The sequence below is a fragment of the Lepisma saccharinum genome, chromosome 9, assembly GCF_977018435.1.
Source record: "Lepisma saccharinum chromosome 9, izLepSacc3.1, whole genome shotgun sequence".
NCBI classification, from domain to species: Eukaryota; Metazoa; Arthropoda; class Insecta; order Zygentoma; family Lepismatidae; genus Lepisma; species Lepisma saccharinum.
In genome coordinates, this window is record NC_139237.1 from 37961200 (window position 1) to 37978063 (window position 16864).

At 38.1% G+C, this 16864-nt stretch overlaps 1 protein-coding gene across 1 annotated transcript in view; it reads left to right on the forward strand.

Annotated features, from left to right (window-relative positions):
• LOC145992618 (uncharacterized) overlaps window positions 1-15830 on the forward strand; it is a 30238-nt gene extending 14408 nt beyond the window's left edge. The window contains exons 2-3 of the mRNA XM_083128977.1: window positions 7739-7953; window positions 13784-15830. Of these exons, the coding sequence (XP_082985103.1) occupies window positions 7752-7953; window positions 13784-14127 (546 nt within the window). The 5' untranslated portion in view covers window positions 7739-7751 and the 3' untranslated portion in view covers window positions 14128-15830. The remainder of the gene's footprint in view (window positions 1-7738; window positions 7954-13783) is intronic.
• Window positions 15831-16864: the final 1034 nt, after the last annotated feature.

Genomic DNA, 16864 nt, shown 5'->3' on the forward strand with positions numbered 1-16864 from the left:
CGCTACCACTGCGCCATCCGGGAGGCCACCTTTCCTATTCTATACGATTTACCGCAATGTCCTTGATGGTATGTTGTCAGAATTTGTCATTATTAGGGAACCATGTACGTGTGTCATGTCGAGTTCTTCGTGATTAATCATTTCAGCAATATGGTGCTAACCAACATTCATTATGTTAGCAGCAGTTGTCATCAGAATTAGTTCATGATTTTACTGTACCAACTTGCAAGAGACCTGACGAATGCATAGTGAGCTCATTTGCGCATTAACATGCACATCACGACGCACACTTACCAACTGTTTTCACCGTGCCCAAGTCTGAGACAATAAGGTATTAACCAACATTTTCAAAAAATACCAAAAATAAAAACTTCTTTCTTACCTCAGAGTCGGTGCTTTCGCTGCTCGACACTCCACACACATAGTCTGGGTCACCAAAGCTGTTGTCACCGCACAGAGGGCCATTTTCCTCGTCAACAAATATATGAGGAGGTGATCTGCAGACCTTAATCGTTATCCGACATTTTCCTGTGGCTTGACACCTTGTTGAACAGAACTTTCCGTTCGTACGTTCCTTTCGAAGAAGGGTACCACGTGATTGCGCGCGAATGTGGCACAGCACCAGCACCACTTCTTGGTGAATGCAGCAGACGTTCATGCCGCACGCACTGCACGGTGTATCTCAATTTTGACAGAAGTGAGGGTTAGCTCCTTATTGCACCGAGCCCTTCAAATAATAATAAAGTCAGGATATGCGACAGAGAAATTTACATTTGGCAGACGCAAGAGGAGAACTGAAATATTCTGTTCAAATCGGAAATGCAAACTAGGAATCTTTTAATACAATTTTATAATGTACAAACAACATTACATTATTTTGAATGAGTTTTTATTCGCTTTCTCATTTCAAAATTTGTAGGATGTAAATCTCACAATCCATGGCATAAGAAGAGAATATGGAATGACACACATAAATGTCGCTGCTTGGTAGTGAGGGAGGGCTTCAAATGACAATTCTGCCCAGGGCGCCAAAATATCTAGTTACGGGAGCTGCGGAAATCAGTTTCAGACATTATCAAGACAGTTTATTTCTTCCTCTAGGTTAGACTACAAGGTAATAAATAAATTTCTACTGCAAACTCAGTTTTCTGGAGGTGTTTGAATTTAAATGTTTGTGTTAATCACAAGAAAGGGAATGTGGCTTGGCACTATCCTGTCACAAACTTCAATTTATATTTAGCTTCTCTTTTTTCTGTTGAAAATTATATCTGAGAAAGTTCGAAATTAAGAAAGCAATAAGCAGAGGAATTCATATTTAAGGATTATTTTATGTATGAATTACGTTCCTTAAAATATATACCATAGAAACGTTGTCCTAATTAGGCCTATGTTCCACAACAATTCACAGCAATGTGACTCTAAGACTCCAGACCTCAAGTAGAAAGTTACAAATCCCTAAACTTCCGCCATGCATCAACTTGAAGCAAGATTCCAGATTCCAGACTGTATTGTCTCAAACATGGTCGAAGAGCACGTTTCCATCTAGTACGGTGCAGTTTTCGGCAAACGTCTATGGTTTTCAACAATGCTCTCTATTGATTCGGTACTTGCACAGCCGTCATCTTTAGGTCAACATTCGATGTGAGCAGGTGCAGATGCAAAGTTTCAACTGTTCTCAACTTTTGAACTTAGAATCTGTAGGTTGGCCATGAGCACTGACTTTGGGTGGGGGATAAGCCATTCTGCCCCTATCCCCCAATACCTCGAAGGGGCAGAGTACCTTTATACTATCCCCGCAATACAGGGGGGCTCAAGATAAAATTTCACCCCAGCAAGGAGGATTTTTGGCACCCTCCCTACTTCCCTTCCACCATACTATTGCCTTGGTTCTACTACTTTCTAAATTGCTCCAATAAAGAACATGATAGCGTTACTTATAAATTTCTTAAAGTGTTTACTATTTTAGAACACGTTTACTGTAAGTATGTGTTTATTTAATACCTACATAATGACATTAAAATAACAGCAATAACTTCGCTTAATTTGCTACATGATTTTGCAATATATTTATTATCTTATGTAGTAGTAACTTTATTAATGCATGTCAACAATAAATCCAACTCTTTTTATAACAAATAGCCAAGCATTCGGTGGAGGCACTTAGTGGTTCGGATCCCACTTGAAACTGTAGGCCCAGTCTCAATTACACTTTTTATGCATGTAGTGGACTTAAAATGAACTCAAACAAACAAATACTCTCGCTTATGTAATCAGAAATAAGGTTTTTCGGCTTACTCAAGGAGGATGCACCACACTGGTTTGGTCGCCCGAGTCATCCTCAATAGTCACTTTCAACTAAAAAAAATATATATTCTAAATGAATAGAGAGAAATACAGTATATTAAAACAGTTGGTATGTTTTCTCTCCGTAAATCATCGATTAGCTTGGTAGATAATCTCAGTAATGTTACTCGGGGAAATGGTTGATTAGAATGGAATAGCGCAGGAAGCAAGCGAAATGAGTAAAGGTAATGAATATACGAAGTGGACTTTTTCTTTTAGAAATCTCATTTATAAATCAGTTTTCTTCTGTTTGAAGTATTTTCATTTTGTTTGTCTCTATGTGTGTGAGTGTGAGTGTGTATGGGGGGTACATACATATTGGCATACATTTCTTGACACATACACACACATTTATTTCCTCCACCCATTAGAAAAAATGCTTACTTATTTTCTTTGATTTATTTATATCACTTTCTCCGTTTTGTTTTATTTTTTGTACTTTCTTTTTCCAGATTTTTCCTTCCTTTCACAGTCTTTAATCTATTTGTTCTTGCTTATTGACTCTGTAGTCGACTGCTTTTATTACCAACTTTCTCTTCCGTTTTCTGCCAATTTTTCTTCCTTACAGTCTCTACTTCTCTTTCTTCCGACCTTCATTATTTATTTATCTTTTTCCAGCCTGACATATTCTCTTCCTCCATCTTTCCCCCTGTCTGTATCAGATCTCGAAGTGAAGAAGGGGTGGTATGACCATAGCTAGCAAAATTTTTGCAAAGCATTCCCCAGCTGTCTGATAGTCACCATATTAAACCACAGAAGCATTCCCCCAGCTAGCCTCATCTCTGGACCAAACATTTCTCCCAGTTAACACGTTCTACTTCAAGAACTGGTCTCCGGTGGTATTTGTATTTCTGTCTTTTCAGTTTCTTGCATTTATGTTTTTTCTTTCTCTCGAACGCTACGTTCTCTTATACCTCTTTCATTACCTCGCCATTCTATCTCCCATTGCTTCTGTCTGTAATTCGCTATCTTTCACAGTATCTCTCTGTCGCTTCTTCCATTTCATTTCTCGTATTCTTTCACTTTCTAGCGACGGTCTGTTGTCTCCAATTCTTCCTCGCACTTTAATTTCTTCTTCACCCTTCAAACATTTTGCATTGAACCCTTCTTAGGATTTTTTTATGCTGCAGTTCTAAAGCAAGTCGGGAAATAGATTAAAAAGAACAAACTGTCCCAAGTGGTAGTCTTGCATAAATGGTTTTGAAACAAAAATTACCAAATATTGCACATTGCAGACTTCGGATGCCTGACTCTCTCCAGATTTATTTATGGAAAGACAAAACCGAAATTTTGCAAAGTCTGAAAAATTATTAATGTTATTTTTGTGTGCTATTATACACTATCTGGCCATTCGTCACCGGACACCTGGAACGAGTACTTTAATCCGGTTTCAGGCGTCCGTCAGTATCGTGTGGGGCCACCTTTCGCAGCAAGCACAGCCGCAACCCTCTGAGGAAGACTGTCCACCAAATTGCGATAGGTTTCGACGGGAATCCTGCTCCATTCCTCTTACAAAGCGGCGAACAACTCTTTAGTGTTTTTTGGGCGGTGTGGCCTGGCTCTCAACCGGCGCTCCAACTCGTCCCAAAGATGCTCAATCGGGTTGAGATCAGGACTTTGGGCGGGCCAATCAAGTTTTTGCACACCCATATACTCGAACCACGTGTCGATCACACCTGCCGTATGACATGGGGCATTGTCGTGCTGAAACAGATAAGGACCACTACCGAATTGTGCCCACAATGTCGGTAGCGCAGAATTGTCCAGGATCGTTTGGTATGCATCTGCATTCATGTTTCCACGCACTAACACAAGAGGACCAAGACCATACCAGGAGAAGCACGACCACACCATGATGCCACCTGATGGGGTGTCCGGTGACGAATGGCCAGATAGTGTAGGTTCACATTAAAATATTTCATAGCTCGAGGGGGGACCATACGGGTACGGACCTGCACACACGCACACACACACAATGTCGGCAAACTGGATGCAACACCGCGTACCTGAAATCGCTAGATGTGTAATGAAATATCCTAGTATAATTACATGGATAGTTATAATTAAAATAAGCACGTACCTTGTTACAAGAGTTATTGGAAATGTTGTCCTCCTGCTTCCATACATTTACGGTACCGTATATTTTTAGGAAATTTTCACTAACAAGGATCAGTAACATTCTGCAACATCCAATTGCAGAAATTCAGTCGACTCTTATGATCCCTTGGTAGCACTCCTGGACTATATTGACATTCTGTGGCTTCAGGTTTGAAAGCTTGGTATCTCGCCACGCCGACGTGATTGAAATGCATGTTTCTTGTGCAAGTCGTCGGACGGATTTTTTTAGGCGTATGTTCCAAACGTGCTCAAAGTCTAGTTTCTCCTCAGTAAGCACACGCCGTTTCTCTCTTCTTATCAAGAACACGGCCTGTTCGCCTAACTTTGTTTACAAGTCTCCGAGTACTCTCTCTGTGTGCAACGGGAACATCTGGAAATTCTGCTGCAAAACGTCTTCCAACTTCCCTACAAGAATTCGTAATGACGTAAGAGTCGTGCATAAAAATTCGTATAGCGTCGCATTATTAGACTGCAGAAAAGCACCAGTAATACATAAGCGAGAACAAAATAACCTAAACACTTGTTAACATCTTAACACTTCACGAACACGTGCAAACTGGGCACCAGCCATCTGGCAGGATTTCCCTTTTACCAGTGTAAAATTTCCCTTTTTCGACCTAAATTTCCCTCGATTTTCAAAACCCATCTGAAGCTGTAGCTTTGTATTACTATAACTGTTAATATAAGGGGGTTTAGTGGGTTCAAACCCCCCATTGAATAAAATTCTAGAAACTGATCATAGTTTTATAATATAATTATCCTAAAATAAACATTTGAATTTTAAAATAAAACACTAATGTATTGAAAAAATCCCCAAACCAAAAAAAAATTCGTCTGCGGAGCAATGATTGTCGGACTTTGAAACCCACCCATTGTCAAATCTTAGCTAGGGGCCTGCTGTTAATATTTTTCTTTTGACGCCTGTTTTGCCTGAGGAAGAAACTTTATTATTTTTATTATTATTAAATATTTATGAAAATCATAAAAGTGTGAAGTAATGGGCAGATATTCTCGAACAAGAGAAGATAACAGGGGCGCACCGAAGTGGGGTCGGGTACTCTACGTTTTTCAAATTTTCCTGCAGAAAAAGAAAGACGTTCTGAAATGATGGATGGAACAAGGAAAGAAGTTGAAAATCCAGTCCCAAATTCTTTCCAGGTGCAGCGCGGCTCGTGCCTTGAGGCCTTTCTAGGAAACGCGACAAACATAAGACTGACCGGTCAAGGTCATCTATAACAGGGAGAAAGAAAGCTTACCGAAAAGTGTCACTGTTGCAAACTATTCATTTGGGAAAAGTACACGCTGAAAAGAAAATATTTTCAAACTTTTTAAAAGAACGAAAATGTGAGTTTAAATTTCCCTGTTTTTTAGCTATTTTTCATTAAATTTCCCTTTTCTCTTTACACCCTCAAATTTCCCTGTGCCGAGGGAAATTTCCCTGCTTTTGGCATCACTGTAATGAAGCACTGACGTGTCCAGTGGCAAGTCTGCGTACAGCTGCGAGTCTAAAGCAGTGTTGCCACATGAAGGGAAACTTCCCTTTTGCAGGGAAATTCGGACCGAAATTTTAGCCAAAAGGGAAAAGGGAATTTCGATGAAAAATACCACAATTGCAGGGAAATTTTAAGGTACTGTGACTGCATTATTACGTTTATGTTGATTTCGAATTTCATATCAACATTTTTATGTTATTTATTTTGATCATCCTACTTGTTTCTGCTCCTTTAAGTTTATTGTACGTTGCTTTTATGCATCTTTGGATAAATAGTAACGATGAGGATTAAGGATTAAATGGATTCCTGACCAGGATTCAAACCTAGAACATCTGGTCAGGAAGTGATGAAACTGAAATGTGAATTTTCTAAAAATATTTCTTATTCAAACGAATAACGAATTCAACGGAATACTTAACTACGTACTGCCCGACCCTGTGGCCGAGTGGTTAGCACATCGCGCTGCGACGCCAAGGGTCCCGGGTTCGAATCCCGGTCGGGCTTGGTTGTTTGTGAATGTCCATTCATCAATTTCATCACCCATCCCCATCTTCGCAAATTAGCCAAGAGGCACAAAACGCGAAGTAAAATAAACTAAATCAAATTTTAAAAAAATCAAATTAACTACGTACTACTACTGCTTCCACCACCACCACTAATAATGCTGCTACTAATAATAATTATTATTATTATATAATTTGCTTAGGTGAAGGGAAAAATTGGTTCAAGAAGGGACATTTTGCCCCTTGGAAAGGGAAATTGTGCCCTCATATTGTGGTAACACTGGTCTAAAGGTCTAAATGCCGGCAGGTGCAATCTTACTTCCCGCCGAGCTAGCCGCCGCTCTGCGGGCACCTCGACCGAAAAGGCACTGTGTGTGTGTGTGTGTGTGTGTGTGTGTGGGTGTGTGTGTGTATATATATATATATATATATATATATATATATATATATACATACATATATATATATATATTGTCATGGGAAGGTGAAGGAACGTCAAAAGCTAAAAGCAAAAAACCAAGTTAACTCGAGCACACTGACCCAATCAAGGCAGCAACGATAACAAAATTCCTCTGGCTAGACAGAATCCACCTTGCAACTACCGGGTCGCTCTTCCTGATCGAAAGAGGGAAGTATTGGCACCAAAGCTTTCAAGCTCATCAGAAACACGGCACGTGGCGAATCGGATAAGTACCCCGGACTTTTGGGAAACAGGAGGAGTGTTCAAATGTTATCGTGGTCCCGCGGTCGACTGATGACAGCCTGCACCTGCTGCCCGGGGTAAATGTCTCGCTACTGCCTTGGTCGTCACCAGTGTCCAAGACGCGAGTGGGTTTGCTGTCCGATCAGGTGAGTGTGCTTTGCTCGTCTGCCTTCCTTACCTCTTCGCCAAGTCAAGGAGGGCTATCCACAACCTGTAAAACCCAGATGAATATTGTTTTACTGATACATCCTAAGTGACATCCCTCGTACCTCATTAAAACCTTATCACATTACAAAAAATATATATATATATATATATATATACACACACACACACGCAATGCATGTATCGATCAACTTGAACCCCCCCCCCCGAAGATAAACTACGAGTTAAGCATTGATACAGGTAATTATAGAGCATTAATTTATGGTAGCCTGTGAAGTACGTTACCGAAATCAATTAGATTGTATTTTTACACTATACCATTCTGAAATCACACATCACACTTCGTTTATATTGTGATAATTTATCGAAAATTATGTTTATATTCGTACATTAATACAAATCTTATTTTCCAGAACATCATCGAATATGTCTTCGATCAGCAGACACGTTCCAGGAGATACTGATTACACCACAAGAAGAGCAACGGTGTATGTATATAATCGGCCTCTTGAGAGCATGGCCTCTTTTGAATCTTCAAGTTCTATTTCCTCCAACATGGCCGTACAAGCAGCTTGGCATTGGGTTTTAGTCCTTAAGTTTCATGGCGATGACTGGAGAACGGCAGAAGGTTGGTTTTATGTGTCTATGATCATTCTATGCAGAGAAATTTAGCAAAATTCACCAACAGCAATTATTTAACTGTGATCTCTCTCTCTCTCTCTATTTATATATGTGTGTGTGTGTGTGTGTCGCCCTCTCTCTCTCTCTCTCTCTCTCTCTCTATATATATATATATCTCTCTCTCTCTCTCTCTATCTCTACAGCTCCGATGTTCCCATAGTTTATACCTTCCAGGAATGCAAAGTAGATGTAAAACTCCTGAAAGATCAAGCGACGTATAAATGGCATGGTGCCAGTGTGTGGGTGGATCCTACGTGAGCATGGTATTGGATACAGTGAAGGTACACATTAGTGGGTTTTTCATGCTGTTCCATTACTTTTACTTTACGTAAAACTACAGGCCACGGTCCAGGCACACTTCCAGGTATCTGGCTTTGTTGCTGTATTGAATCGGCAGGTTCAAGAGTTCAAGATTCATCTGTTGCTTGTTAGTGGGGTCCTGCAGAGTAAATCACTGCAATGCCTTTATCTGTGTTGGCTTTTTCTCTTGATTTCCTATTCCAAATATCCAATTGTAACTGCTATATGTGGAAATAACGCGTTTTGAAACATTGTCTATAACCAGCCAATGTATCGTCGACGTGCAGTGGCTGTAAGCAACTGTTTGTCCTAGGTATATTCAATGGTGCTAAACAGAAACCTTGTTGAATAGTAATAGGGCATACTCTCTGTTAAGAGCCACGCAGAAAATACGACCCTTCGGTGTCCGGTGGACACAGAAGTAAAGTTTATTTTCCCATGGCAACATCAAACATAGGGCGTCACACACAAGCATCAAATCTAAAATGAAACTCGTTTCACGTGTTCTTGCTTCAGTGCTCCGTCAAGCCGTGAGGTACTCATCTATAACAAATTCTCCATCATGGAAATGTCCAAGGTGAAGAGTTGATATTGCTGGTGGCGATCCAACCTTCTAATGGATGATATTCAGCGATAACAACTTCTACATTTCATTATGTTATTTTTTGGGCAAACAGATCATATCCTCCATTGAAAACATGCAGGGTGAGCATTGTTAGTATGGTCTTTACCGAAGTGATTCAAGGTATGAGCATCGTGATCATGTGAGGAACGTGTACTTTTTGCCTTTTCCGAAGTCCGTGAAAAATGTGTTAAACCAAGTTTTGTCGCTTCTTGTCACAAGGCTTCTCATACGCTTTCCTTAACACACGCGAAATTATTTGCCCGACATCTTCCCAGGGTACACTACGTGATGACGTCAAGTTGAACATCGTCCATTCTCGCACATGCATTTCAAAGTTCAAATTCCATTACCTTGTCTACACGGACTATGTCTACCCCCACAACTCTTCATCTTTGAGAGAATTCCTTATGTATTTAAACTCCGAAAACCAAAGAATCACTGTTTTCGATTAAACAAGATCTACTTTCCCTATATACACTAATGACACGGTCAATGAAGAGGAAATAGTTTTATTTTTAACTTCATATCTATCCTCTGCATACACAATGTCTGGCTTATCTTGAAGAGCTATGATAATGATAAACTCCTCTGGGATTTTAAAACTTGGTACCGAAGAACTTATTTCTACCCATTGTAATTACTTCGAGCATGAAATATACAAGAACTTGTTTGAATCAAAGCTAAAATGTTTGAAACAGAATCGCCTGTTTTTCAGTAGTAACTAGAACTGCTAATTGGGGAGTAAAATTTAAACTATGACCTCTGTTTTTGATTCCATAGAAAAATATGAACTTTTTCCCTACGTCATGGCAGTGTTAGTTCAAAATGAGCAAAAATTACTTGGTCATTTTATTTCTAAACATTCCATTAGTCTGGTGGAAGTTCAATTAATATCGACTAATTGAATCCAAAGTTGGTTTTTTTGCAATAGATATATAATTGTGTACTAAATGTGGTAAACGTTGTAAGTGCCAAAAGCGAAAGTGTTGGGAAATCGCATCGTTCCGCACATCAGCCCGTAAGAACGTGTACACTAGTGACATCTTTACGCGTCCTTTGAACTACTTAGAGGGCTACCAGACACATTTCACGTTTACCACATTATAAAGCATGGCACATTTCACAGTTTAACGTGGAAAACGGTGTTTGAATTATTTTGGCACTTGCAGCGTTTACCCATTTTAGTCTTCAATTACTTAAATGTATCAAGCTATTGCACTGAATTTAGACTAAAGCCTTGCGTGTTATTTCAAAGAGTTACGACACAGTTTCACAATGTAATTATTTGTAAGTGATCCTAAATATGTTGGTGTTCTCGTGCGTTATCACGAGAAGATGGATATACGAGGTCTGATAATTAAGTTCGCGAACTTGCCACTGTTTAGCGCTGAAGCCAGCACTATTCAAGCAGCTTTGTAAGATTTTGTAACCTTCGTATTTCAGTGTCTCACAGCAGTGTTCGCGTTGACGTGTGGCGGATTTCTGCTAAATGACGTGCATTGTTTTGTGCTTGTGTGTGCAACGTACAAACATCAAATTTCGGATGAAACTTGGCAAGAGTGGGAGTAAGATACGGGAAATGTTAGTGCAAGTGTACGGCGAGAATTCCATGAAGAAAACAGCTATGTACAAATGGATTAAACGATTTTCTGAGGGGAGGGAACAAGTGACTGATGAAGAAAGGGAAGGGCGGCCAGTAACGAGCCGAACGGACAAGAACATTGCCAAAATTCGTCAAATTGTGCGATCACAATGGGATTGGTCACTATGAATTTGTACCACCAGGACAAACAGTTAACCAAGTATACTATTTGGGAGTGCTGCAAAGGTTGCTTGAAAAAGTGAGACGAAAACTACCGGAACTTTTCGCCAACAACGCATGACTTGTGTATCACGACAATGCACCTGCACTGTCTCCATGGGAGTCTTTGGCCAGGGATCAAATAACTTTGGTAGACCACCCGCCACACTCACCTGACCTTGCCCCGAAGATCAAACACGTTTTGTAAGGAAGACATTTTGATGGCATCGAGAACATTAGGCTAATACGACGGGAGCTCTGAATGATATTCCAGAAAAACAGTTCCAAAATTACTACGAAGGGTGGAGCAAACGCTGGCATCGGTGTATAGCTTTGCAAGAGGAGTACTTTGAAGATGACCACAGCGCTATTCAGCAATTAGATATGTAGCGTATTTTCTAGGATAAGTTTGCGAACTTAATTGTCAGACCTCGTAAGTATGGCAATGTTCTTAAAACATTACAAATATAACAAACTGCACATTGCTGAAAATGTTTGAAGAAATTAAATGAATTACATACTGTAGAATTTCTGTGACAAGTAGATCATATATAAGGCATGGCCGTAGGCAGGAAAAAGTTTCGGGGGGGGTTCATTCATAATTGTTCCCAGGCCGTCGCCAGAAATTTGAATAATAGAAATAATAATAATAATAATAATTGTATAATAATAATTAAAATTTCATAATAATAAAACAATTTTATTCCATAATAATAATACTAATAATAATTATTATATTATTGTTATATTTTTGAGGGGCTTACTCAATCCAGCAGATGAGTGAATATCCAGCATAAGTTCCTTTTTGTTTTTTTTACGTTTCATACAGTGTGTACTGAAATGCACAATTATTTTACTTCGTCATTAAACTTTAGATACCTTCAAGAAAAAACTTTAAAAGTTAGATGGAAATTTTAGTCATAAAGTTTTTGTTGTTTGACTTTAAAATTAAATTTTTGGAATTTTGAAAAGTATAGAACCAGTTATTCTCTTTAAAAGCTTATCCTGGTGCATGGATTGTAACCTCAATCGCGAACGTAATGCGCTACGAAACTGGAGGTACTAGGTTTGAACTCCTATCAAGGGGGATTTATTTGCGACTTTATCGGGCGGGGAATTTATAAGCTGGAAAGGGAATTTTGGGACAATCATAAGGGAATATTCAGTCTATATTCCTTGTGACGGAGGAACAACACTGGAAAGATGACAGCAGAAGTGATAATGGAGGGGTCGCGGGTGGGCTACGATTTTGAGAATAAATCCTGTTTCACTCAAGTTTCAGAATTCCAAATGTATGAAAATTCTAGCTCGATCGTTTCAAAATTGTCTCCTTGTATTCTTGTGATGCTTCGAAAAAAAATTGAAAATTTGCTACAGATTTTGGTTTCTGAACATCCATTAATCCAACATGTCAGAAGTTTCGGGGGGGGTTTGAACCCTAGAAACCCCCCCTCTAAATACGGCCATGATATAAGGTATCATCTGTTGAGTATCTTGCGGATTCTATTACACACAGTTCCATTGTAACGTAAGGAGACCGAAATAATAAACAGGTCTAAAATTAATATAATTCATAGGGTACTGCGGGCTATTCCGCCCGAAATAAAAAATGTGGCCACAGCGCCATACCTTGGCACTGTGGAGACATTTTGTCTCGTTCAGTGTGAAGCGTGGTTTCCTAACTGCTGCTGGTGTACGTTGTTCTAGTGCCTTGCGTTATTTTTTGGATGGGACAGAAGTATATTTTCTTGACGTAAGCGAACTGCGATGAAATATTGACGTTGTTAAAGAATAGAGCCTGCGAACTTCGGGTGTGGCATGCACAATAATTCGCAATCTTAAATAATTTATATAAATACAGGGTTATTCCGTTCAAGAAAATTATTTACGTAATTGCTGTTGTACTGGGAAATTGTCAACGGTAAGTTCTATGGTCTCATTTCTCATGGTTCGTACATACAGTAGAAAATTGGTCCGACAGTATAATGAATGAAGCAATACAGAGTTGTCTAAGAGGAGATGTGAGTATGAGAGGAGCTGCTGCATTGTTTGGAATTCCGTCCTCAACACTTAAAAGTCGAGTAAAGGCTTCAAAATCTAATACAACATTAGGAGAAAAACAGCGCATAGAACAACCTGCCATCCAACAGTGTTAAGCCCAGAAAAAGCGTGAGTTGACGTCTAGATGGAAGCATTTAGCTGAAAGAGGATTTGGCTATACACTGGATCAAGTTCGTAGAGCAGCATTTACTTATGCAACAATAAGAAATATTCGCTAATTCGACATCCTTGGTGCATGGAAAGCATCACAGCAGGTAAAGACTGATTTTCCTGGATTCCTATAAAGAAACAGGGGTATATCTCTCAGAAAACCGGAAGGATTATCAAAATCAGAGTTGAGGGACTGAATAAGCAAGCTGTCACTAAATTCTTGGAGTTGTATGCGAATCTGTGTGAGGAGATTGGCATTTCTGATCAACCTCACCTGAGCTTTAATGTTGACGAATCTGGTTTACCTCTTAACAACACCTCGTCTAAAATAGTGGCAGCAAAAGCGTGCTGGGCGGAATAGCCCCGCCGTTTTTGTGAATTCTTATTTCTGTACTCCTCAAATGTAAGAAGAGTATGTATTACTTTTTTCACCTAAATATTATGCATAGTAATCTGTTCTTAATTTATGTATCATTATTGTATTAGAACTATCGATTTCTTCACAAATGTTTCAATTCATCTTTTATAGGTTCAAAGTTGAAATGAGCCCGCTGTACCCTATTCAAAAGTATAAATAAGCACGTGCAATGCCTATTACTATTGCAAGATGCTCCATAAGCTGTTCCTTGTTCAATCACATTTTCATGGCAACACGGTAAAGGTATAATAAGTATAGATGGTGCATTGGTTTAAATAAAGTTTTCATCTTATGAGTCACCGCATATACGTATGTGTTATAGATGTGTGCTGAAATAACTTTCTTCTCTTTACAAAACTTCCTATTACTATCTTTTATTGAATTCAGTGTTCTAACATTTTGTACAAATCTTATTTTTATAGGGTTATATAACAATGGCAAAATTGTTCCTAGATACCTGAAGGAACGTCCATATGGAGTATATGATGAGCTATATGATGAGCATGAACTTGGGAATATAATGATATCTCCTGCAGATTTGCAAAGACGTGTTCTTAATAACAGGTACAATGGTGAGGAATACAACATAGTAGGTGCAAACTGCCAGGAATGGGTTATTGCTTTGTGTGAATCGTTAAGTTCTGAAATTGCTGCGAAAATTAAGGCGCATATAACAGCGTTTGATATGACTGTAGTTGTTGGGATTGTTGCAGGAGCAGCAGCTGTTGCTGGACTATCACTTTATAAAGCTCTATTTGATAAGTAAGCATATGTAATATATGTGTAAAGCCGCCAAAAGAGAACCCCTATTTTGTATATTTTTATTTTTTTTTGATAAATATTTTTAACATTTTTGCCTGAAAAATGTTTACTCCTGATTATTCTACTGTGCAATAATGCAAGTTATATAAGTTGTAACGTAACGCAGTGGTAACGTCTTACATTCTCGGTATTTCCGTTAGGTAATGGATTACTTTCTTGGTACTTGCGTTAGTAATGCGTTATCGAAACCATATGCGTAATTGCAACTGTAGTTCGTTCCTTGCATTGCTTGTGTTTCCATCATAATTTCAGGGTTTGTAGGGTCTATTTGCCCGGAAGAAATAGGCTTTCTTCGATTGTTTTATACTTGTGCATGTAAAGTTACACTAGGAAAACATGCACTGCACTGTAGAGAATAGCTATGATACTTGGGTAACGGTTAAATATCATTATTGCATGACAAAGATGGGGAAATTAACGGCAATGCCTCCTTAGACTTCCGGTCTCTGTTAATGACCCATTTTCTGATTTCTGTGGAAAAAGGACTACTGTGTGTAATGGTGTTCTCATTCAACTTCAATCATACTTATTTTCGAAAGAATTAAAGCTATTTTTTGGTAAATTAATTCATATCTCTACAGAAGCAATCTCTCATCTCACGATGCTGAACAAATCCTATAATGCTATTTAGTGTATACAAATATAATATTCGGACGAAATTGTGACTCTTGCCAAGATTGCAGATGAAATAAAACTAGGAACTTGTCTTATGGGAAGGGGTTTGGATTGGCGACTTTACCTTTACTTCAAAAACATTACTATGAATATTTTGGAACTGTATAGCCTATGTCAAAAAACATAGACAAAAGAACATTCTATTCATTCCATTATACTTTAATCTTGAAAATACATATTTTATTTCCCTTTGCATTATATGTGTATATATTGTATTTAATCTACATAAAACTTGGACTAATAACAATTCAAATTGGTTAATGTATTTTTTTGTATTTTTGTTCGTAATTCCTTTATCGAAGGATAGACAGAGGTTACAACGAATAATTTTCACAAAAACTCAAATTTAAATATCTAAGCACAATGTCGTTTAACAATGATACCAATCCTTGCAAGATTCATAGGATTTTTGTTTCTATTTACGTTTAGTACTTAAATTAAAAATAATTTAAAAAAATACACTGTATGTTGAATGTAAGAGTACAGGGGGGAAAACTGTAAGTCCTATTTTATCGATTTTCTGTAGTTTCGTACGGTGTAACTGTACAGACGAGAAACTAAAAAGGTACTGAAAAATTTTTAAGTTTAAAAATGCTAGGACTATACAATGGAGAAAGTTATGAGTCTCAAATGTTTGAATTTGTTCTCTTGAAAGAAACGGAAAATGTGATTTATCAGGTTATCCCCCTGAATTTTATTTGTGATATTCAACTAAGTTCAAAGAAAAATAATTATTTTTTTGCGTAGTTGTATATCACCTTTATCCATGAAATCTTTTGAGGAAATATGTAATATTTTAATGTAAAATAATTATTTTGATTGTTATATTTACAATTTGGTTGAATCGTTGTGATTCTGACAAGAAGAACTAGGTGACAGTGATAGTGTATGTATTTGTTTCCATTCATAACAGAAAAAGACTGGGCAGATTTGCCATGTATGATGAAATAAAAGCTGTTGAGTTTTGCTTGAGTGCGTATATTTTTCTTGTGATAATGATCAGTCTATGAAAGTCGGATATTATATCTGTATATTACAGGTTTTATCACTTTCAATTTCATAAGACAATTTCTAATACAAGGAAACTACAATTTTGGGTCTTATGATAGTTATAGCAAATTTCCATTCCCATGGTAAAATCGATCTTCGCATACAGTGAAGCACCTTTACGAGGTACTCTTATGATTCCATAAGATTCTACGTAGGAAGTCTAATTTCAGGGGAACGCATGCCTATAACAGACAACATGAGGCCGCCTCACGGTGCTTTCTACTGGGTCGAGCAGACTTCCTGCAACTTCATTTCAAGAGAATGTGAAAAGTTAGAAAACGCTTTTAAGTTTGTTTTAAAATTTTGTTTTAATAACAGTGTGTAATAACTCAAAAGAAATTATTTTTTCTTTAGTATGTCTGATATTTGTGACACTTCTCTTCCGCAACCAGGAACAGAGGGAGACTGAAGATTTCACTGATATTCATTAGTTCAGTAACAATGAAACTTGTGGTTTGAGAATAAGTTTCGACAAGCGGTTCTTTTTTATGGTGTTAAATGAAATGTAGTGCTTCTTAAAGCCACTCTGAACACTACTTTGATTTCAACTTAGAAGAAAATGTTCAAGTTACTTCGTGATCCTGTTCGTTCGTGTTATGTCGACAGTCTCTGAATAACCTCAGACCAGGGGAATTACCGTTTAGTGACTTGCAATTTGACGTGGTGTGGTGTGATGAATGAAGAAAGTTTTGTATGGTTTTAATTTATTGTTGAGAGAAATGTGAAGTGTTTACTGTGTATCCACAGTAATACGTTACCTTTATTGTTCAACGAAAACGAACGCTTGCTAAAAGAATCGGTATTTCAAGCTGTGCTACAACGAAGGCAGACGAAAGTAAGAAATATTCTCTTTATGACTACGTCAACATAAGTGGCCGATTAACACAAATATATTATTTTTTATGAATATTCGTTTGCGCATAACGTAACAGTGCGAAAATCAGCAACCAATGAAG